General features: G+C 45.6%; 1 protein-coding gene across 1 annotated transcript in view; it reads right to left on the bottom strand.

Moving 5' to 3' along the window:
• The window catches only part of Znf366 (zinc finger protein 366), a 54,928-nt gene that overhangs the window by 9,885 nt on the left and 21,616 nt on the right, over positions 1–23,427 (bottom strand). Inside the window, exons 2-3 of the mRNA XM_051182828.1 lie at positions 5,760–7,093; positions 2,071–2,262 (exon numbers count right to left, since the gene is read on the bottom strand). Coding sequence (XP_051038785.1) covers positions 2,071–2,262; positions 5,760–7,079 — 1,512 coding nt within the window. The 5' untranslated portion in view covers positions 7,080–7,093. The remainder of the gene's footprint in view (positions 1–2,070; positions 2,263–5,759; positions 7,094–23,427) is intronic.

Here is a 23,427-nt window from a genome sequence, read left to right as displayed (position 1 = left end):
TCAACAGAGTAAGAAGGGAGTGGAGGAGTATCTGGAGAGAGAGAAGGATACTGGTAGGGCCCAGTGACTTGGAGCTGCATGCGCTTCTTCATCAGGCGGGTCTTGCCTTTGAATTAATGCTTTTCTTGCTCTTGAGATGGCGTGTCCCCTGCAAAGAAGCCTTGCCTTTCCATTCCCCACTGGGCCTTCCTGAAAGTGATGTCCCCATCGGACACACTGGTCTCTCCTTCTTTAACTGACACACTCAAGATGGACATAATGTGACTTTCAAAGGACAGAAAGCTTGGAGAAAAGAAGGGGAAACAGAGGTGGGTGGCAGGAAAAGGAGTGGGGGGGAGAAGGCCCCCTCCAGACAATGTCCGCACGGCCTAGGGAAGCTCTGCTTCCTGACCCCTCACCCTGCGGACAAGCTGCCAGCACAGGAAAAAAGTCGACTTCACAGGGGGTTCCTTCAAGTGGGGGCCACACTGCCCAGGGATGAAAGCAGCTACCCCCTCCTGGAAGGAGGGAATCCCATTGCAGGGATGCAGATTTGCAAAGTGAGTCACCCTCACTCTAGTCAACAAGCAGTACCAGGAAAGGAAAACTTAGATTTCACCCAGACACACTCTACTGTCTGAATGCATTATGCCTTCTTCCCGCTCTGCTCTCTCTTCCTGAGTGGGATGGCACCCACCCCTACAGTCTCCCATCCATCTAGGCCTAAGCAATCCTCTTGAGACAGCCCTGGGGCAGGGCAGCCTTGGGAAGCCAGGGTCTTGTAAGATCTCACTATCCTCTCAGCTGATAAAATAAGAATGAACAAAAGTAATCTGATGCAGCATCTGCAAAGGTCCTTAGACCCTGGGCCATGTGGTACTTAAGAATAAAGGAAAAACACTCTAGAAGCTGAGTTGCTCCTCAGTCCACACAGCTTTTCTGGGGTCGTTTGAAGGGTTAGCTTTGGATTCTACTTTTTCAGTATTTAGAATTGACACAAAGTAACTGTACATGTATGTTGGATATAGTATAATATTTAGATTCATGTATAGAACATGTGGTGAGTACATCATGGTCATTAGTACACTCAGAACCATATCTTGATATTGGGGTTGCTCAAAATCTATCTTTTAGGGAAATATCCAACAAAGTCTTGGTAACCAGCCACCTTGCTGTATTGTGGAACACTGGACCATACTCCCCCCATCTCCAGTGTCTGTCTCCTCTCCTTCCTCCCCTTCCTGGCTTTTAGTAACCACTGTTCTCAGTTCTACTTTTATGAAATCAATTTAACTCTTACATATGAGTGAGCGATGATATGCAATATTTGTCTCTCTCTGCCTGGCTTATTGCCCTCCAATATGGTCTTTATTCATGTTTGACATAGATCTAGGGTTTTGTTCCCTTTATGGCCGAGTAGTACTCCATCATGTATAAGGAGCATCTTCTCTTCACCTCATCCTTTTAAGGTGGTTCCACACCTCAGCTATTATGGTTAGTGCTGCAACTATCTTAAGAATTAGCAATCTATCCAGATAGAAGGAAGTTGGCACACCAGAATCCTCTTTGGGATGTCTACTTTCATGTTATAAGATTTAGCCCAAGTGTCAAGAGGGGAGGAGGGAAGACAAGGAAGGGACTCTCTCTCTCTCCCCCCCCCCTCTCTCTCTCTCTCTGTGTGTGTGTGTGTGTGTGTGTGTGTGTATGTGTGTGTGTGTGTGTGTGTGTGTGTTAGGTTTTCAGATTCCTTTTTATGCCAGCTCATTAGCTTATAATGGAAACAGGGTCAGCCTAGTTTTTCCACTCTAGACTTCCTCCTCTTCCAAGTCATTCTACAGTGAGCTTTCTATACCCAGACTTTTCATGACTGCCTGCCTACCCCATCCCCAACCCAAACACTAATGCCACAGTCACTTAAACAGGGACCAGCTAAGAATTACTGTGAACATGCATGGCAGAAACAGAGGCAACATGGTGGGTGTGACTTGAACTTGGCCACAGACCTACTGTGAGCCTCAGAGGAGAAGTTTCCCCGAGGTCTTGCCTGTCCAACCTTTGCATAGCCCCTGGGGTCCTCTCCCTTCTTCCTACCTTGCATTTGAAAGGCTTCACATCAGAGTGGACAATCATGTGTGCCTTGAGGGTCTGCTTCTGCACGAAGCTCTTGTAGCAGAGGTGACACTGATAGGCTCGGATGTTAGTGTGGATCAACACATGTCTCTTCATGTTGGCCAGCAGGGTGAACTCACGCCCACAGATCCCACATTTGTGCTCCTTCACACCCTGTGGAGAGGAAGGTTCAAAACAGTGAGTGTTCAATGTGTTCCAGGCTTCCATGAGAGCTGTAGAATGGGCCTCTTTGACACATGAATCCACAAGAACCTTGGAGACAAATGAGAACATCCAAATGGCACAGCTTCAGCCATGTTAAGTTGTGATTTCCTTGGAAGGTGATTACATAATCTACTATTCCCCCCCTCCAAACATCATAAACTAGCTGACCACTATAAGAAAAGAAAGCCACCGTGGTGTTCCACTACTGATGGGGTTAATTCTACAGCAACAGATTGGGAGGATTAATATAATTTTGGTAAGAGCCCTGCAGAATGATAAGAAATGAGTCTATAATTTGCCTTTGATGATGATGAAAAAGCTCTAAACTGATATTATCATTTTCCAGAAGGAAGCCAATGTCTCAGCAGTTCTACTAAAGGACTCAAAAATCCCAAAAGAGCCATTCATCCTTGCTTCAATCAATTACAACTACATAATCACCCTCTCCAGTTGGTCCCCTGGGTTCCCACAGGCCATGCTGACCCATGGGGGCCGTAGCTCTGGAGCCTTCTGTATGTAGTTCAACTGCTTCTTTTGGAAAATTTTTGGCATGGGACAACCTTCTAAATTGGAAACTAGAACAGAAGGTCGTCTGGTTTCCTCACTATGTACAGTGAGTGTTTAAAGGGTTTGAGTGCTGATGTTCTTAATTCAGAGCCTTCCCAGGCACTCCCACAAGGAATATCAGCTTTCTCAACAACCTTCGCTTCCCAGAGAAGTCCAGTGCCAAATGTGTCCATCCATGATGATTTAAAAACAACGTTAGATTTATTTTATGTGTATGAATGCTTGCATGTATGCATGTATGTATGTTATGTATGTATCCCACCTACATGCCTGGTACCTGAGGAGGTCAGAACAGGGGATCAAAAGTGCCTGGAACTGGAGTTACAGATGGTTATGAGCCACCATAACTATCTGTTATGGTCTGTGCTGGGAAGCATGCTCAGAGCTTCTGCAAGGGCAATATATTCTCTCAAGTGAGCCATCTCTCCAGGCTCTACAGTGACTTTTTGATACAGGGCTTCACCGTGTTGCTGAGGCTAGTGTTGTATCCCTGAGTTCAAGTAATCCTCCTGCTCCAGCCTCCTGGGTGGCTGGGACTACAGGTGTGTACTGTTGTCCAACGCAAGAATGACTTTTAAAAGAACCTTGGCACTAAAATGAGGGTTAGAACAAGTTACCAAATTTAACACCTTAAAAATCCATACCATCTGGTATCCATAAGTGACCTAAAGAATGACAGATTCCAAGTTAGCTCTGATTGTAGTTATATCGTCACTTATTCAAGTTAGAGTGTGGTGAGCCCAAAAGGGTGGGTTCATGTGTCTGTCCAGCCATTTACTGACTGTGAAACATTAAAGAATAAGTTCCACGGTCTTTTGTGGTGAAGATTTCTCCTCTCAAGATGGAGGGTGGTCTGGGTCCGTGACCCAGTTGATAAAGCACTTGCCTTGTATGCATGAGGACCTGGGTTGAAGCCCCAACTATACATAAACCAAGTAGAGTGGCACACGGTGTATGAGCATTCATGATGCTCACAGAAAAAGCCAAGCGTAGCAAGGTGTGTCTGCAATCCTAGCACTAGGAGGCAGAGGAAGGAGGACGCCAGAGGCTTTCTGGTCAGACTCTCTAGCCAATTGATGAACTCCAGTTCGGTGAGAGAACCTATGTCAAAAAGATAAAGTGGAGAGCAACAGTAGACACCAAGTTCACTTCTTGCCTCTACACAGGCACTTGCCTATGTATGCACATAAGCACAAAATAAAAAAAGTAAGTGAGTAAATAAAGATTTGGGTGCTGATGCGGGGTTCCCTGACAGACCTCATTATATCTTGGTGTCTTCACTTTTGGTCAGGGGCAGATCCCAGGGTCCTTGAGAACCAACATGAATGAGTCAAGAACCACCAAGCAAGTACTCAGTGAACTCTAGCTCCCACTGTTTTCTCATGTCTCTACTGAAAACATACGTTGTTTACAGATTTGAAGGAAATACATGTTAGACAACAGGTTCTTTCCCCCATCTGAACTGCATTTTCTATTGCCTGGCAGAATCCATATGATTGAAAATCAGTAACATCTGATTCCTTTTCCACAGCCACTGGTAGGTACCCTGAGCTAAGCCTTTGTGGCTAGATCTAAGCCCAGGTCCTCTGCTGATGGTTCCTGCTCTTGGCAGGCAGTGCCCCTCGGATGGAGCCTACAGGTGCCCTTTGTCCAGCAGGAAGCACATCTCTGCTGCTTTTGTCCTAACCTAACAAATGAAACCCAGGAGAGCCAAGTGGGTAGTATTACCTCAGCTGGCCAGTCCTCTCATGACCTTTAGGAAACAAAGGATGGTTTAGAGACACTGGCTTCCTAGAAGTCTTCCTTGCCAAGAAAACCACTGAGGTCAAGGGTGAGACTAGAGGTCAGTGGGGGGCAAAAGTCCCCTTTTGGCATTTCAAAGCAGGCCCAAGTCAGACCTGCCGGAGTAAGAGCTCAAGATGCCACTGGAGCCTTGCCTGTTTCTGCTTGATGACCTACGGAGCACCAGTTACAAATGAGGCAGAAATGGGTCGGTATTTCTCCACCAAGATCTGAGCCCAGAGAAATTAAAACCAAGCAAAGAAGGAAGCTCCCTCCTGCTCCCCACAAGGATACCACAGACTAGTGAACCCAAGCCGACAGGGAAGAGCTGGCCCTGAGTGACAAGGCCAAACTCTGCCCCAGTTTATAGCCACCTGAGGAAGCAGGTCTCACAGCAGAACCAGCCAACAAACCAGAAGTAGCCCCTGCTTCAGCTGGAAAGAGCTCTCAGAGAATCCTCTAGAAGATGGCTTTCATGTGCTATCTGATGACATGCATTCCCCCACCTCCTACACACACACACACACATGCACACACATGCATGCACACACGCATGCACACACACATGCACAAACACACGCATGCACACACGCACGCACACACACAGACACACATACACACGCACGCACACACTCACGCACACACACAGACACACATATACATACACCCATGCACACACACGCACGCGCACACACACACACACACTCACACACACACACACACTAGCACCCTAAAAGAAGTTTCTAGAAACAAAATTCCAAGGCTTCTCGGGGGCTAAGCAGAAATATCACAGCAGCCAGCTGCTTCCTTCCTCCTTCCTCGTGTCCTCTCCAAATGTCTGCATTGGTAATTTCCAGTCCCACCTTGCACTCTGAGGCTATTCTGGGAAAGGGCTTAATTGATTGTCCACTGTCATGTTGCTCACTGTTTGCAATGTGAAGTTGGGAAGAAGCCCCGGGGACTCAAGTATGGCGAATGGAGTATCTTAGCCAGGGCCACACAGCGTGGATCTCCCCACCCACAGGTCCCCAGCTGTGTTCCTTCGCTGCTGGTCTAGCAACACCCCCTCCCCACCCACTGACGCCCCTCCCCCATACCTTGTGGGTGAGCGAGTGCTGCTTGAGGTGGTGGGGCTGCACGAACTCCATGCCACACTCAGAGCAGATGTAGGGACGGATGTCTTTGTGTTTCATCATGTGATTCTGCAGCTGGCTGGGGTACTGGAAGGTCTTGTCGCACTCGGAGCAGTGGTACTGGATGGGGCCGCGGTGCGTAGTGAGATGCCTCTTCAGCTGAGCCAGGGTGGGGAAGTCGAGGCCGCACTCCACACAAATGTTCTCACGCCCGCTGGCGTGTTTGGCCTCGTGGGCCTTGAGCTCGCTGGGGTAGGCAAAGCCCCGACTGCACACGCGACAGTTGTGCGGCTTCACCTCGCTGTGCTGCATCATGTGGCGCTTCAGGTGGCTGGTCTGGGTGAAGGCCTTGTGGCACACCTGGCATTTGTGGGGCCGCGTGCCCTGGTGTGTCAGCATGTGGGTGTGCAGGTGGCTGAGCTGCTTGAAGAGCTTCCCGCAGCGGGTGCACGCGTGCGGCTTGATCCCACTGTGGCCCAGGATGTGCGTCACCAGGTTGTACTTGGAGGTGTAGGACTTGTCACAGGTGGGGCACTGCCAGCGCTTCTGAGCCCCACCCACGTCCACATAGTAGCTGTCATCGATCTGCACATTCACGTCCACCCTCTCCACCTTCTGCTTGGTCTCCTCGCTTTCCAGGGGCTCCACTTTGCGGGGTAACACTGGCTCGGGGGGCTGCTTGGCCAGGAAGGTGTGCCTGCTGAAGGGGAAGGGTGAGGACGAGGGCATGAAGAAGGGGAACATGAGTCCCGGGTGGACTTTGGGGTAGTAGGGGTAAGGCGCAGGCAGGAAGGCAGGGGCTGCCGGCTGGGGCCACACGGCGCTGGGCTTCACCGGCTCCTGCTTGACCGCTTTGCCCCCCAGGTGCTCCAGGGTACGGTAGAACTGCAAGCCCACATTGCACAGGTCGATCATCTGAGAGTCGCACTTGGGGCGCGGTGGCTGCGGGAAAAGCAGAGCCAGGTTGGGAGGGCCCAGGTTCTTGTTCTCCTCAGCAGTCCCGGCTTCTTCAGCAGGGTGGTTGTAAGGCATCTTTGTGGGCATGCTCTTCCGTTTCCGGGAGCCTCCTCCCTCGAAGACCTCGGGGAATCCATCAAGGTCTCCTGGAGGTTCATATCGAAACTGGGGAAAGGGGCCTCGGAGAGCTTCGGGGAAGGAGTGTCTTTGGGGAGCCTTCCCTCGGGAAGCCTCGGGCTGAAGGCAGCGGGGAAAGGAGGGGATGTTCTTCACAGTGGCGTGGAAAGGTCCATCCTCATCTTTGACCATCTTCATTGCCTTCTGCATCCTTGGCAGGGTCCCTTTAAAGAGAAAGACATTGTTGTGTGGTTTTGCTTTGCTTTGTTTTCAACCTTTTCTGAATTAGGGTTTGGGTTATGGATCAATACTAACTTATAAAGAGTAATACTTGTTTATATTGACCCTTTGAGCTCTTCGGATCTCACCTGCTAATGTGGGGAGCACTGATCAAGAAGAGTGAAGTCCGAGGACCTATTGCAAACTACAGAACCACAGATCTTCAGTACCGTAGAGGCTAGGAGTGGATCTGTCTGGAGGAACCCTGAAACTCATCTGTCCCTTATGTTGCCCTCTTCTCCTCCCTTCTATTTACAGTGAGGGCCACAAAGCCCTGGAGATGAACTGATGTGTTTAAGTTACACAGCTAGCTCCTCAGAGGAGTCAGAACTGGGCACATTCTGCCCCGTTTGTCAATCTGAGTTGCCGTTGTATCTACCCAAGATGGTTTTTGTTTTTTGTTTGTTTGTTTCTGTTTGTTTTTGTTTTGTTTTTGTTTTTTGAGACAGAAGTTCTGTATTGCTTTGGATCAAGATGTTTTTAATGTGCTTCATCCGTCAGTTTCCTGAATATGAAAACTGTCTTCTGCTGCCAATGCTTGAGTGCTACGCCAGATTATGATATTCAAAGACCATAAAAGAAGACTCCAATGCTGCTCTCAGGCATAGTGTGGATGAGTATCCACCCTGATCAAGGTAAGCTGCTGAGTAGAGGAGACTGACATGAAGGGAAAAATGTGGGCACTTCCATGTTCTGAAGACATTCTGTCAGTCCATACACGTCTAAATCTCAATCAGAAGCAATTTCAAGGGGGGGATTCCAGTGCTAGGAATCTGTAAACCCACACCTGTGATTCTCTCTTCATGCAGATGTTCACATCAAGGGCAGCCCATGGGACCTGTCATGTCACCCACTAAGCCAGATCCTACACCATGATGACCCTCTCCGGCACTGCTACAAGAACCAGCAGACCAAAGCCTGGACCAAGGGATGTGTGTCTTTTCATGGATCTGCTTGTCCCTGTTCTCCTTTTCCACTAGAACACGGATAGAATAAACAGTGGCTGTTTCTGCCTTTTCAGTGAGGGTTCTTGCTACACAAACCTTTTGAGTTGTGATAGCCTCCCTGCTTGTTAGAGGCTCTCAGGGAGATAGGCTTGCTACATGTAAGGGCGGAACTAGAGCCACTGGTTAAGGGGCTGGAAGAGGGACCTAAAGTGCCTGGAGGCTGTGGGTAAGAGTGTAGGACGAGGGTCCTAGGATGAGACATCTGCCATCTTCTCCTCATTTTCTAGAACCTTTGGTGACACATTGAGTTTTTACAAATATATAGACATTCCCAAATTATGTGTGAGCTTGTTTTGTTTTGTTGAGATGTTTGAGAAGTATAGTGCAATTAAGATAAAAATGGATTTTTAATATTTGAATAGCAAGTTCATACACTAACAATCTATTGAGGGGGAAATATCCTTACTACATAAATATTTAAGCACCATTTAAAGCTCTTCGGTGAACTATCCCGAGAACTAAAGTAATAGTAACAATGATGGTGGTGGTGATGATGATACCTACTAACATTTATTTTGCATTTAGCAAGTTGGGGTGGGGGATGGCCCTGTTTTTTTGCTCTTTCTTTGGGCTTGCTGCTTAGTAATTAAGAAAGAGAGATGTGTGTCCAGCAAATGCAAGTCCTGCTTCCTCAAGAAATTCTCATTTACAAAATGCAAGCTCTTTAAGCACCCCAGGCAATTGTAGGAAGTGGAGGGTTGGAGGAGGAGAAAAGCCTTGCTTTGTGTCTCCCAGAAAATGTAGGTGGCCATTCAAACAAAAGTTGGGCAATGCTACTGTCAAGTAGCCAGAGGTGGGGACCTTACAGGTTCCTTGGTGTCTTCCCATGTTTGCTCTGGTCTCTACATTCACAGAGCTATACGAGCATGGTCTGAACCATGGGTTTTCTAGATTAGCCTTCAGGAAAGGCTATGGCATTGAACAGAGCAATAGTGATTCTCTGTGGAGTTTCAGGGAGCCAGAGCTGCTTTCAGAGTCACTTTACAAAGAGAGATTGCCTTTGGCAAGGAGGCCACGGGGACTGAAAAGGATTCTTGAAGGTCAGTGCCTGTCACTATCTGAAGAGCCCACCCCGAAGCAAAGTGGTCTCTGGTTCACTCCAGTGTGGTTAAGACAAGCATTTTTCTTAGTTCATACTTGACTTGAGAATTTGTTACTAATGGACCTGTAATGGGGTCTGTTTTGTTAGGTTATTAAGCAGGTGCTTGGAAAGTTGTGGCTGGGGATACCAGGACCCTTTCTTTCTGTCACATGTTCTTCTATGGGGAATCTGTTTGGACAAGAAGGTCATCACTGACTTTGAAACTGAAGGTATTTTAGTTTATTCCCTTTGCTACTGTCTTGTTTAATATTAAGTTTGACATTATGAATTGGTCACACTAATTGTGACACTCTTACCATAAAACTAACATCATAAGCACATGTTTGCATTTTTATGTTGTTACTGTTAATCTGGTAAGTCAAAGAAATATTTTGAACTAAGGTTTAAATATATATATGTGTGTGTGTGTGTGTGTGTGTGTGTGTGTGTGTGTGTGTGTATGCCACTATTATGTTCCCAGAGGCCGAGATTTTATATATGTATATCCTAATATCATACTTGTTTTAACACCTTAAAATAAATTTCCCCCTGTTTTGACTTTCTAGTCTCCCATTCCTAAAAGAGTGTTTCATGTATGCTAGAATAAAGTTGGTGACCCCAGGAAGGTTTAAAAAGCAGGGATCCACCCATGGCTGTTTGTTCAGATCTTTAAAACAGCAGGCCTCTTCTGCTGAAGGATCTTAGGGAACACTGCCAATCCCTACAGAGGTCAAGGGAATTAGCCCTGCTTCCTGCTTGGCCTTCTTGGAGAGCAATCAACTGAGGCTGCTGCTAGCTACTAATGCCCTGGCTTTGAGTACCAGGTGCTAGGAGAAGCCCTTCAGAAAACAAGCAACGCTGGGGATGGGCGGTGCCAAAAGGTGAGCTCATCTCCAGAGGCCATTCATCTTGAACTTGGTCAAGTACGATTCTGGGAGTCCTCAGCAAAAAAAAAAAAAAAAAAAAAAAAATATTATTAATAGACCCTCCAACACCTCCAGTTCATACCACCCTGATTCCCTCCTCTACTTCTAAAAATAGATCCACAGGCATCCAGGCAGCTGCAGGATCCCTGTGCAGGAGGCAAGAGAGATTTGAGAGCAGGTGACTGACCACGAGATCCGCATCTGGGAACAGCAAAAATTCTCTACTTGGTGGTCATGGCACGCTGCTTCCAGAACTCTGGAGAAAACCAGCAGGCTGTAAGGCAGTTTCCTGCCTGTTACATGTGTTGAAACAACACACAGAAAGGAAGAACTGAAATTTTCAAGTGGACAGCTGTGGGATCATGAAAGAGCATCGGTCTGAGCCTGAGGGGTTTGGACTTGAATGCTGGGTTTATCAGTGGCTGTGGAAGATTGAGCAAGTTAGCTTTGAGGTTTGCTGCCCATCTGTCAAATGGGAGCCTGGATATCCCCATATGGTTAGAGGCTTAAAATAGAGTACGAGAAAGTATATTAAACGGCGTGCTTTCGAGAGGTAAGAGAGTAGATAGCATAGAAGGGCTCAGGTCCATGACCAATGGATTGCTACTGGCTGGAACTTCTGTTTTCCAAACGGACACTGTCAATCACCACCGACTGGCATCTTATCCTCTACTCTACAGGTTCAAAAACTAAGGCTTTACCTTCTCAGGCTGTGTTGGTCTTGTGACAGAAATGAAGTTGTACATACCCAAAGAGCCAAAGGGCTTACTGGTTGCATGTAGTGATAGCCTTTGAGTTTAGCAATACTTCCCCATCCTTCCCTGTGCCTCTTTTCCTCTGTTGAAGATGTCCTCCTGCCTACATCAATACTGGAGTCGAACTGAAGGATTGGGCGCTACCTTAGCGTGTGTTAGAGACTGAAGGATTGTCCCTATCTAACATTGGAAGTCGCTTGTCTGGGAAATCCAAAGGTACAGTTGCTGGGACAGTGCTGGATCAACATTGACAGACCAGCTTGCAGGTCCCTATAGACTAGTGGTTCTCAACCTGTGGGGTCATGACCCCTTTCAGGTTGAACAACCCTTTCACAGGGGTCACCTAAGACTATTGGGAAAAACATAGACATTTACATTTACAATTCATAACAGTAGCAAAATTACAGTTACAAATCAGCAACAAAAATAATTTCATGGTTGGGATCACCACAACAAACTGTATTAAGGGGTTGCAGTGTTCGGAGGGTTGAGAACCACTGGTCTAGGCTGTGAGAAATAGGGAGCCATTCTGTTTGGTCTGATGCTGTGTCTCTAGACTCCACCATGTTCCTGGCTCAAAGCAGCTTGCTCAGTAAGGTGTTTGGAGAGAGGTGATGAGTTAGTCTTGTATGTAAAGCCTTCATATGAAGCCTAAATTTGTGCTGTTTTATCTTGCATGATTCAGGTGATGGTGACTTTTGGTATGTGATGAGCATGACTGGCGGAACACTCACAAGCTCTAGGGCTGGCTCCAGCCCTCCCATTTCACCCGCTCTCTTACCCCACGGAGGGCACACTGCAGTACTGTAGGAGGTACTCTGCACGCAATCCCGTGGTGAGTGGTTGATACCTGGCTAACCCTCACATGCAGCATTAGCTACACTGATACCATTCTCCAAGTATCACAAAGTTCTACAGCCTAGCCAGGGAACAGATTCCCCAAAAGCCGCAATAGGCTCCTGCATCTACAACAGCCTACATGCCCTCTCTACACACCTTTACCCTTAGGAAGTAGTCGGCCCTTTGTAAAAACAGGAGAGACAACTGTAGAATACCTATTTCTCAGTTCTCTGAGCAGAGAACAATTTGCTCTCAACCCCATTCCCTCCGTAACCAGACTCGGTGGGCACAGAACCAGGGAGCACCGTTTGAGGAGGGAGGGATGGGGTTGATTTGTCCCAAAATAGTCTAGAACTTACAATGTCTTCTTGGAGAGGCTGTATTTGTGGGAGTCAGTTATGAGGAAATAGGGAATGGGTGAATTAAAACTAGTAATTATATTTTTTTTCCATCATGTGGATCAATTAGAAGGGCAAATCCTAAAATGAAACCACGTGGAATTTGGAGGGAAATGCTTCTAATAATGCCCTTTCATTAGGAATTCACCTACTGTACCAAAATATAAATATTCCCCCAAATAAGATTACTGGTATTTTGCGGTTCCCATATGATTTGAAGGTCACTGTGGTAAGTGGTATTAGGAGAGTCACAGTGACTCAGCGTGCCAGGGGCAGACTTATCCCCTCTACTCCACACTGACTTCTGTACATCCTGAAACAGAGCAAGCAATATTCACGCCCACGTAAAAGAGAGGAACTATGTTCTTTATTCCACGAAACTTGCCAATGTTCTGTGGCGAGAGGCGACGCGTTAAGAAGCCCCGTGGTTTGCTTCTGTAGTTTATCATTGCGCTCAGTTCTCAACAGGGGTAAAGCAGGGAGGGGATGAGGGTCAGGGAAAGTGTGAGGTGAGAAGCAGAGGACAGAGGAAGGATGTGTGTAGAAGAGAAGGCAGGGAGGGATAGTTCATACAAGCTCTTTGTTCATACAAGGGACCTCGTTATAGGTCCCTCAGGAGTGAGGCTCTGATGGTTTCCCTTTCTTTCTGAACCTAGCTGGGGACTTTGGGACCAAAACACAGTTTTTAATTGCTCACAAAATGAAGCAGGAGACTGTTGAGTCTCTCTGAAGGTGATGGGAGGCAGTGGTTCAGCCTCATGCTCTGGGACGGGCAGGAAATGCAGGATCTCCATATACGTCCTGCAGGTGAAGCAGTGTGCCCTCAAACATTGATCTGCTTGCCATGCTCTATGTCAGCAGCAAGGCCAGAAAGAGGTGTCCTATGCCTAGTAACCAGATGCCAGCACCTTCCATTCCAGATGCCTTTCTCGTTCCCATTTACCTTACAAACCTCATTTCTCCTACTCGTTTAAAGGAAATAGTTTGTCAGCCGATGGTGGCCACATTATCTGGTTGTAAGATTTGGTCACATACAAAACAGTCAATTGAATGTGCATCAGAATTCCTCAGTATGGGCCTGGTGGGTTAAGAGGACTGGCTGCTCTCCAAGACCACCTGGGCTCAATTCTCAGCACCCACACAGAGGCTCCCAACTGTAACTCAGTTACAGGGAGTCACAGGCACCAGGAACACATACATACACACCCTTTCTGGCCTCTGCAGGCATAGGCACTCATGGTGCACAGATATATATGCAGGCAAAACACTTATACACATGAAACAAAATAGAAATTTTAGCCAGTGTGGCACATGCCTTTAATCCCAGCACTAGGGAAGTGGAGGCAGGTGGGTCTCTAAATTTGAGGTCAACCTGGTCTACAGCACGAACTCCAGCTCAGCAAGGGCTTTGTTGAGAGATCTTGTCTGGAAAAAAAAAATCAAACCAAAACAATTCTTCAGTACCCACCAAGAGACAATACAAAGCCAGCTGGAGTCTTGTATTGTTCAAAATCTCCAGAACCAACATGGATATACACTGTTTCATAAATGTCTAAGAACATCTTAAAATGATTTTACACTAGTGATTTTGTGCATGTGTTGTGCAATACGCTAGTGCATATGTGGTTGTGTCACAGTTCACATGGAGGACAGAGTACACACCTGTGAACGCAGTACTCTGCTTTTACCACATGGGCTTCGGGGATCCATTCCCGGTTCTTAGGCTTGGCAGCAAGGACTTTTACCCTTGAAGCATCACATCAAACTCCATTTTAAAGAAAGCCATTTTACACACACACACACACACACACACATCCTCACATGAATTCAGACACTAACTTGCACAGATCATATATAGTTCTATCTAGGGCTCCTTTGTGAAAAGCAGGGTTAGTATGGTGGCTTGGGTACTTGAGCAGCTGGGAGTTTGGGGTTATCTGTGTGCGTGTGGTTTATTTAGAGGAAGGAAATGAATTGAAGATATGGCTTACAGTTCTCTTTCCCTACCCTCAGAGTTAATGTATCTCATTTGGATGGAATTTGTCTCTACCTGTCTAGGAAAAATGTCCTTAGAATATCTGTCAACTTTTTGGTTTGCTTTATGTACATAGAGAAAAGGGGCTTAACAGATTTATTTGTAGCTAAGCAAATATGTGCATGCATGTTAGGAAGATTCATTGTGTCCATCTGCAGGTATGGCAGTATGTTATGGAGGAGGTTGGGATATATGACCCTCTCACTGGCATGCAACTGTTGTGGGCTCTATGTAGAAGAAACTTATTTTTAAAATGTCATTCAACAGCATTTCTCTTGGCGGGGGCAATACAATGCTTTGTATTTTGATTGTGGAGTTATACAACTCTGTATTTGTCAAAGTTTGTATAGCTCATATAAGAAAGTATCCTCATGTATTTAGGAATATACATATAACAACAATTAACTAAGGAATTAATATAACGACTAATTTTTTAAAAAGAGACCATGAATTTGAGAGAGAGCAAGGGGGTTGTATGAGATGGGTTGGCTGGAGGAAATATAAGGAAGGAAATGATATAATTATATTATAACTTCAAAAACTAAAAACAAATTATGCTGAATATAAATGTAAAATAAGTTCTAAAAAGCAAAAGAATACTATTTATGTATTATCATTATGAGTAACTAAGGATATTTGTCAAATGTCCAAACAGTAGTCATGGTGACAAAAATCATTCTAACAAAGTCTTAGCTCTGGAATGTGTTTAATAATTTGCATTTGGTTTGTAGAAATGGGCATGAACTGGGTCATAACAATTCAATGATTCCTACGCAGTCTAAAAGAATTTTAAGTAACAGTGTATACTCTGGTGTGTGTGTGTGTGTGTGTGTGTGTGTGTGTGTGTGTACCCAATTCAACAAGAATTTTGTAAGGCAGAGATGATGTACTTGACTTGAAGGTCTTCTAATCTCTGGGCCCTGATTGCATGATCAGTAAGCAATCTTCTCTACTTGCTCCAAGGGTCTTTGAAATGTAGTCTGCCATGAGTGGATAAAATCATTTTGGTCATTAGAAAATATACTCATTCCTCCCGTAAATCAGTTGACTGATATTAATATCCAGGCTGGCCAATCACTCTTGTTCAGCATTCTTTGAATTTGATTAACTGAGTTCTGTCATAAGAGTGGAACTCACACATCTCTAAATCCGTAGGCCACATGCTGAGTCCTCACCAGGCCCCAATCTCCCATGAAGCTTATCTGAGCAGACATCTGCCCTAGTGTCATAACACATTGCATCTGATATATCTGGGTTGGTTTCTGCAACATTTTGTGTGTGTGTTGGGGGGGAGGATATAGAAGGACTGCTGTCCTGGAAATTTCATGGGAACTTAGAGGTAAGACCTTTCTTGCCACAATCCCTCTCATCTCTGAATTCTATCACTGACAGCTCCTCCTCTCTTGTTCTCTCTCTCTCTCTCTCTCTCTCTCTCTCTCTCTCTCTCTCTCTCTCTCTCTCTCCCCCATCTCTCTCTCTCAAGTGTGTGTCCTACATTTGTAACATAGCATACTTAGAAAGTAAAAAACTCGGTGATCTATAAATGTGTGGAACCAGCAATTTACTCAGAAATACCACACTCCAGCTTTCTTTTCTTCGTGATCCCAAACAAATGTGGGTGTTCTCTGAAAAAAGGATTAGCTGTTCAATTTGTTCTCCTCCAGTCCATCCATGCTAACACATCCAAGCTAACCTCATTCAAATTCACTGCCAAGAACATCTCTAATGAGGATGATGTATTAGCCAAAGTGTATCTGGGACTGTGGTAGCTGCTCAGAAGCTCCCAAGAGCCTCTGCTTCATCTTGGCGTGGGTTCCTTGGTGAATGTATGCCATATTTTTTTTTCTGTCTTGAAAGAATATTCTTTCTTGTTAAGGTAATATAAATTAACGTGGGAGGTCTCTAGGAACACTCAAGGTGACAGTGGTCAAATGCCACTGAGCCTCTAAGAGAGTGTTTCACCCCAGAGTGTCCCCAGAGGGCAGGCCATGGTGATTTGTCTGTGAGTAGCAGCTACAGCTTTCTGTGACTCTGTAAGTGCCTGCTGGCTGTGGGATGCCCATTGTAATGGACACACAGACCTGAGACCCTGATCTTTCCTTTCATTCATGTGGGTTGAACCCACACTCCGTTTCTGCTGCTGGTGATGAGACATTTGCACACCTTTACTCCGTCCTCCGACTTTTTACTTCAGTATGGTCTCTCTCCTCTACTTCATATTGAGTTTTTCTATTGCATCTGCTCAACAAGCTCACTACAGAAAATGCAAACACTTAAAAAACATGTATGCAGATCTTCTTGGGTACATGTATACATAGCCTCTCCCTGGAAGGAAATACAAAAGCCTGATGTGTCTGAGGAGGACTGAGTGGCTAGGAATGGGTAAGCTTGGGAGCTAAGCAACAGAGTTACTGGCTTTAGAAAAAACTGTTCCTACAGGGTCCCATGGGAAGGTGGCCCCGAAGCTGAACACTTCCCTGGGTGGGGTTAATTTGCACTTCTCCAACCAACAGCTATGGCATAGTTGTCCAAACATGTATGCATAAAAGCGTGAATTCATGTTGACCATCAAGCATCAAACATTTAGACAGAGTTAGATACAGCAGCCCACCACGGGCTGCCTCAGAACTCTGCTTTTAGACAGTTTGATCTAGCTTCCATTTCCTCCCCCAGGTCTTTTGTTGTGACGACAGAGTTCACCCAGGCCTATTTCTTGGGTATCATGATCCAGGCTCAAGCCATCAGGGAAATAAGTATAAATTGCAGCTAAGATGGAGACTGTGAGGCCCTCTCCTTAGACATCTGTCTCGTAAGCAACTCTGTGCCTGCCCTATGGTAGGTGCCGGGAACACGAGGCCCTAGCAGTAAACATGTTCAGGCAAGAGAGCAGGGGACAGCCAGATGTGGAGGAAATCGTAGGTGCTACAGTGGAAGAATGCTGACTTAGAAGCTTGATTTTCTGAATACAACAGAACCAGAACTCTGCCCCTTTGACTAATTCAATGAGCGGCTTTCTCTCCGACTTGACCCTTCTTTAACCATAAATAACCAGCACACCTCATAAAGGGGGAAGGGTATTTGCAGATGTGAGAGGAAAACAATCCTCCCTTTCCCCATCCAATGTCTCAGCTTCGCTCTCTGTGGGCAACAGAGGAAGACCCAGGAAATAGGGCTGCCCTCAGGAAGCCACATTCGTATAGGAAAAGGACAAAGTGAGCTCAACTCTGAGCGTTCAGATAGATGAGCGCAGTGTGAAGATTCCTGGTCATGGCAGAACTGCATACTAATCCGGATTCCGCATCACTCTCATCCTGGAGCTTGTCCTCCACAGTCTCTCTCATCATGTCAGGTCCTCTCCCGTGGCCCCAGTGTCTCCGGGATGCTTTGGAACTCCTTTCAGGCCCACATACTACTCCCAGCTTTCTGTGCTGCTGTTGAAATGTTGAAGTGTGAAGCCTGCCGCCAGCTGGGTCGGTTCCTCTTCTGTCAGCATCCATGGTTTGCTCAGTGGCTTGAGGGAGCTTCTGCATGGGGCACTGTGATGTGCTGCTCCCCACCCCCATAACCCTGCGCCTCCCAAGGCCAGAAGCACCTCTCAGCCTGTCTACATCTGCCCTCTCTAGTGCTACTGTCGATACTTTTAAGGGACATATTTTCACGGCCCAATCATTTTCTAGTCATAAGTTTGTGTTCTGTTCTTTTATAATTAACTAGTAAATAAAACCTTGAAAGAAAAAAGTCTGGGAGATTCCTTCCTTTCCCCCCTTCCCCTTTGCCCTGATTCCCGCAGATAGGCCTAGCACTGTCTTTGTTGAGGATTAGTCATGGGAAGGAATATGAGATGTTTCCAGGCCCGATTCTTAAGCACAGATGTATTCTGGGGGTTTACTATTGACCTGCTATGGGATCTGAGGATATCTCTGGAAAGAAAGCACAGTCTCCAAGACGGAAGACTCCTGTAAAAATCCTTCCTTGGGTGGAATCCTGTAAAACCCCTCCTTGGGCCCTCTCATCCTTTTCCTGTCCTTAAGATATTCTCTGTGTTAAAACACAGTAACACCCCAGTCTGTGACTGTTGCAATATTTCTTATTGCAACAGTTTTCTTTGCCAACTTCTTCCTTTTAGCAAGTTCTCTCCCATCTATCTCCACATGTTAGCTTTGTGCATAGAAAGAAAATAGTGGGCTGGTAGTCAGTTTATCAGCACTGTCCATCTTGCCCACCTGCTGGGCAGTTATCACAAAATCATGTGATTGTTCCTAGGAAATGGCTGATAGCCTGCCTTTTTCTTCTCATCATCACACCCAGAACTCTAGTCCAAATGTCCACTTCATGCCCAGCTCACTTCCAACAGCGTCTAGCCATTCTCCTGGATATTCTTCCCTTTCCTTCCATGTCCCTTTTGTATAGTGTTCAATCTACTCCCAAATACATTGTTAATTCTTCTAAGACAGTTCTGCTCAGGAATCTAGATGGTAGCACATAAGGGTTGCTAGACATACTGTGTGGGGCCTGCTAATTGACCTCAGATGACAATGTATCTGCAAGAAACACCAGCCTTCCCAATCAGCGAGGGTTGCCTGACAGCCAGTCATATAGAGGACCCCACGCGAAGGCTTTCCCCTTCCCTGCTTCCCTCCTGTCTGGAATGTGGAGAAGAAGAGCCTGGAGCAGAACAGCCATGTTGCCACCATGAAGCAATGGGCCAAGGAGCCCTGCTTCCTAACAAGTAAGCTAGAGGAGGAGGAGAAGTAGGCCTTAAGGAGCTCTGTGTCCACGTGATGCTGGCCATTTTGCTCTTTAAGAAAATGCATCCTCTGTTGTGTTGATGTGTTGAGCAAAAGCATTCAGTTAGAGAACCTCTACATGAGTAAGTCAAGTGCCAACTCTTCTTCCTGGTTTTCCAGGGGGGAGATCCCTTGTCTCTAATTCCTCTCTGCCAAGCGCTGTTTTGCTTTAGTCAGCTCACTGTGTTAGGCAAGCCGATCAAGCCAATCAACCTACCTCATAACCAACCTAGCCTTTGCATAGGCTAGATAGCCATTCAGAAAATGCTTAAAAGTTGATTCACTACATTCCTTTTAAGATGACCAGAATCCGTTTCCACGTTCATGCCTAGTTCTATCTCCTTTCTTGCAAATCCTATTGTAACCCATTCCCCATGACTAAGCTCAATTTTAAATACAAGTTTCCCCTTACAGTTCACTCAGATTGTTTTGTGGGTAAGTTCTGTTTTCCCAACAGTTGCCTAGGCTTCCAGCATCTGACATTCAAGCTTCCCTGAGTTGGCCATGTTACTGCTGCTTGACTCTGGTTGTCTTATTATGTGCTGTTGTATTGTCTTAAAGCGAATCTGTCTGTGACTTTAAGAGCATATATGAATTGCAAGTTGTATCACCATCTGATAAATTAATGTTTGCATCAACTGACAGTTCAGAGTCAGAATGAATTAATTCGCCATGTGGAGAAATTTGCAAAGGCCAACATGATTGCTGTGTGTTATTTCTTGCAGTGGGAAGTATGTTTGGATGTGCATATTGTTTATAGGGCAGATTTTGGTGTTGACGATAAACCTCTAACTCCTTAAATCTGGGTTTCTTAGCACCAAAGGGAAGTGAGATCAAGACTATGGGATCTGACATTAAAAAAAAAAAAATCACAACAACAATTAAAAAAAAAAAAGAAGCCACAAAACCCTTTTAAAGACTCTCAGCTACCTTGATCCTGTGTGGGCCTGGGGCAAGACCACATTTCTGAGCCATCAATTTCAAGTGCTAGGTTTTGTCATTAATGCAAAAGACCAGAGAAGAGGAAAGAGGGGACAGATGCCACCAAGTTAACCTCTCAGTTTAGTCACTCTTTGAGCTGACTGAAATCACCTTGGACTTGACCTCTTAGAGAATGTTTCTTTGTCCTTGGGTTATTAAAATGTCTTAGTTTTCTGGGGTTTTGTTTTTTTTTTTCTTTATTTTTTCAATGAAATACCATCATAGTGCACACATTCATACATGCACACAAGCCTTAGAAAAAACGTTTTATACAACCTGCCTTATTGTTTGTGTTAAATTAGCACAATTTATTATTTCCTTTGAAGATAAGAACCTTACCTGAACTTCTCTTTGTGTGGAATCCTCCACTACCTTAACAACAGAACATACTCCATTAAAATTCTCAATCTGCCTTATTGAATAATGAGTCCTAACCTGAGGATTACAATGACTCTATTTTGTGTTTTAATTTCAACTTTAAAAGAAGAAAAAGATTAGTTAGAGAAAAGAAAAGTTGCGAGAAAGAATGTTTCTTTTGAAAAATTCTTTCCTAGGGACAAATGCCCAGGTGAGTTCTTTATAAGTGCCTCGGAGGTGCTCTAGGGCAAGAGTTCTTCATGGAATGGCAATGCTGCTGCTGGGGACTCCCCTGGGAATCTTGGCAAAGCCTGGAGTTGCCATCTTTGCTTTGACACAGATGATCCTGTAAGGCACCCCAGAGCCTAAGCAGAAAACCTTCCTGGGCCTTTAGGGACTCAGAGACGACTATCAAAGTTGGGTGGCCTTCATCCCCACACGCAAGGCTCCTGACAGGTAGGAGAGAAAGGATTCTAGACAAATTGTGTGAGAAGCTTGCATTAGTGGAAGAAACAAGTGGAAATTGCTTTTGAGAAAACAGAATAGTTCAGGATGTGCCCTATTGGGTGAAAGAGGGTCCAGTGGGTGAAAAGGAGAGGCCTCTGAGAGTCAAGGTTGCCTTGTGAAAGTGCCCTTGCTAATATTTATCAAGCTGTGAAACCTGGGCTAGGGGAAGGCAAGGGGGCTAATCCTGGACTGGAAGCATGGTCTTGGAGCTGGTCCTGGACACTAAGAGAACGCAACAAGCAAAGAAGCAAATTCTGAGCCAAGAACAAAATTACAAGATACCCTTACCCCAGTCTTGTTCTTTTATAGCCTCAAGTGTGTGTGTGTGTGTGTGTGTGTATGTGTGTGTGTATGTGTGTGTGTGGGTGGGTGTGTTGCACTATCAAAAAAGAGCATCTTGGCCATTCACTTATTTATTATCTGGCTTGCCCCACTAGATCAGAAAGTTGGCCAGTGTTCTTTGTTCCATTCCCCTAGAAGAGGGACCAGCACATAGTAGGTCTCAATGTATTAGAACCACTTGGAGAGTTTTGAACATGAACCATTCCTTGCCCTCTTTTCCTCTGTAGAATCAACGACCCGAGGGTCTTTGGGCAGATTCTCAGGCATCCATGTCTTTAAAGAGCTGGGTAGGTGGTCCTCATTGCCATTCATGTCTGGAAACTACTGAAGGGAAGTACTCACTGAGTCCCTGCTGAACGGCAATGGCAGAGTCCAGGCAAAGGGAAAGCAGTGTGACAGGGTGCACAAGTGGACATTGGTGACAAAAGAAACACTCTGAAGGGGTAAGCCCTGTGACTTCCCACGGTCCCTGTCTTCCCACTCCCTACCCAGGACACTGAGGATGGCAGTGAGGGACAGGAGAGCATTTCTGTGTGTCAAGTCTGAGTTGATGAAGTCTATACTTTGGCCATGGCCATTCTGGGTTGTACAGTCAGTTAACAGAGGCGCCCTGAGCCAGACTTGCTGTACCCTGACGGTGGTAGACAGTGCCACAGATGAATTGCTTTTGTGTGCAGGAGTCCAGTTAGAGACATTTCCTCACCCACACCCTTTTTTTCCCCCAGGTAACCCTTCTTGCCAAAGCCCTGCCTGCTCCAGGTTGGGCTGCTTGTTTTTTTTTTTTTCCTGGTCTGCAAAGGTTGACAATGAGGAAGAGCCGGAGAAGGCTTCTCTCTGCATGACTGTGATGCTTCTGAAAGGTTGGGCTGTGGGATTTCATTTTCTTTTCACTTCTCTCTTGGAAAGCACCCCATCTGTGACAGGACTTCAGGATGAAGCATGCTCTTCACACTGAGCAAGCGTCTCCCACTGTGCAGGGGAGGCTGCTGGGTTTTTCAGCTCCCTAATAGCTTTTGGTGCCATTTGTCAAGAAGCTGATTTTTCTATAAAATTCTTTTTAAATTTTCCTCCCTAACGACAGCAAGTAAATTCAAAATATCCTCTGGTACTTTGATTGATGGTTCACACTTTTTTGGAATATTTAGCTCATATTTTGAGAAAGAAGCAGGTGGCGGTCTTGACATTTAATTCTAACAGAATGTCTCCCTCAATCTCCCTTCTCCTGATAGGATGCACAGACTACTGGGAAATATTCTATGACACTCGTCCAAACGTCCCCACGGTGTGTGGAGGAATGGGACAGTGTGCTGAGCTGTTGGCACTGAAATGGCTGGTCTTAAGAAATCACGCTGGTGGCAGGGAAAGGTGACCAATTTAGCTGTAACGACATCTTCGAGGGGGTAGTTGAAAACCTGCCTAAAAGATTAACTGTTGAGCAGTGTCACTACTAATACTTGTCGTGGCTATGGTCAGCCGAGGATTATCACATGCAAGTCTCTTTCATGAGCTATCTAGTTTAAATAGTATACCTCTGCTATCATTCATTCATTCATTCATTCATTCATTCATTCATTGAGACAAGATATTGCTATGTAACTCAGTTTGGCCTCCAATCCACCAGGTAGCCAAGGTAGGCTTGAACCTGTTCTGCCCCTTGAGTGCTTGGATTGTAGGCATGAATTGCCACACTCAGCCCATTTTTTATACATTAAGAATCTAAGGCACTGTGCGCATAAATGATCTGTGTAAGTAAGGTCACAGGACATGGAAGTAACAGGTCTTCACTAGAGGCTGGCAAATATTTGCTGTAAGAGGACAAAGGGTGAATGGTTTTGGCTTTATGAGACACACAATCTCTTACTGTGGCTGATCAACATTTCCATGAAAAGGAAGCAGCCCAAATGGTGGGGTAAATAAACAGCAGTCTGTGTTCTAATAAAACTTTATAAAAACAGGTAGTGGACTGGATTTGTCCTGAGGGCTGTAACTTACTGACTTCTTTCCCCTTTCAATCTTGACACCAAGTTCTCTTTGGACACCTCTTTCTGGAACCTTCCATTTCAGTAGGGATCATTTACATGCGCTTGTGAACTCTGCCGAGCAGCCATTCTCAGTTCACAGTATCTATTGGGTAAATAACTGAGCTCTTTCAAATGCATCTTATTTCTCCGTGCATCAGGCCACAAGGTGTGAGTATAAAGCCACACCAGGACACATCCAAGGAAAGTTTCCAGTGCATCTTGGGAATTTTATGCAGCACCTC

This window comes from Phodopus roborovskii, unplaced genomic scaffold, assembly GCF_943737965.1.
Source record: "Phodopus roborovskii unplaced genomic scaffold, PHOROB, whole genome shotgun sequence".
NCBI lineage: Eukaryota > Metazoa > Chordata > Mammalia > Rodentia > Cricetidae > Phodopus > Phodopus roborovskii.
Note: the sequence above shows the minus strand (reverse complement) of the source record. Positions and strands in the feature narration are given on the sequence as shown.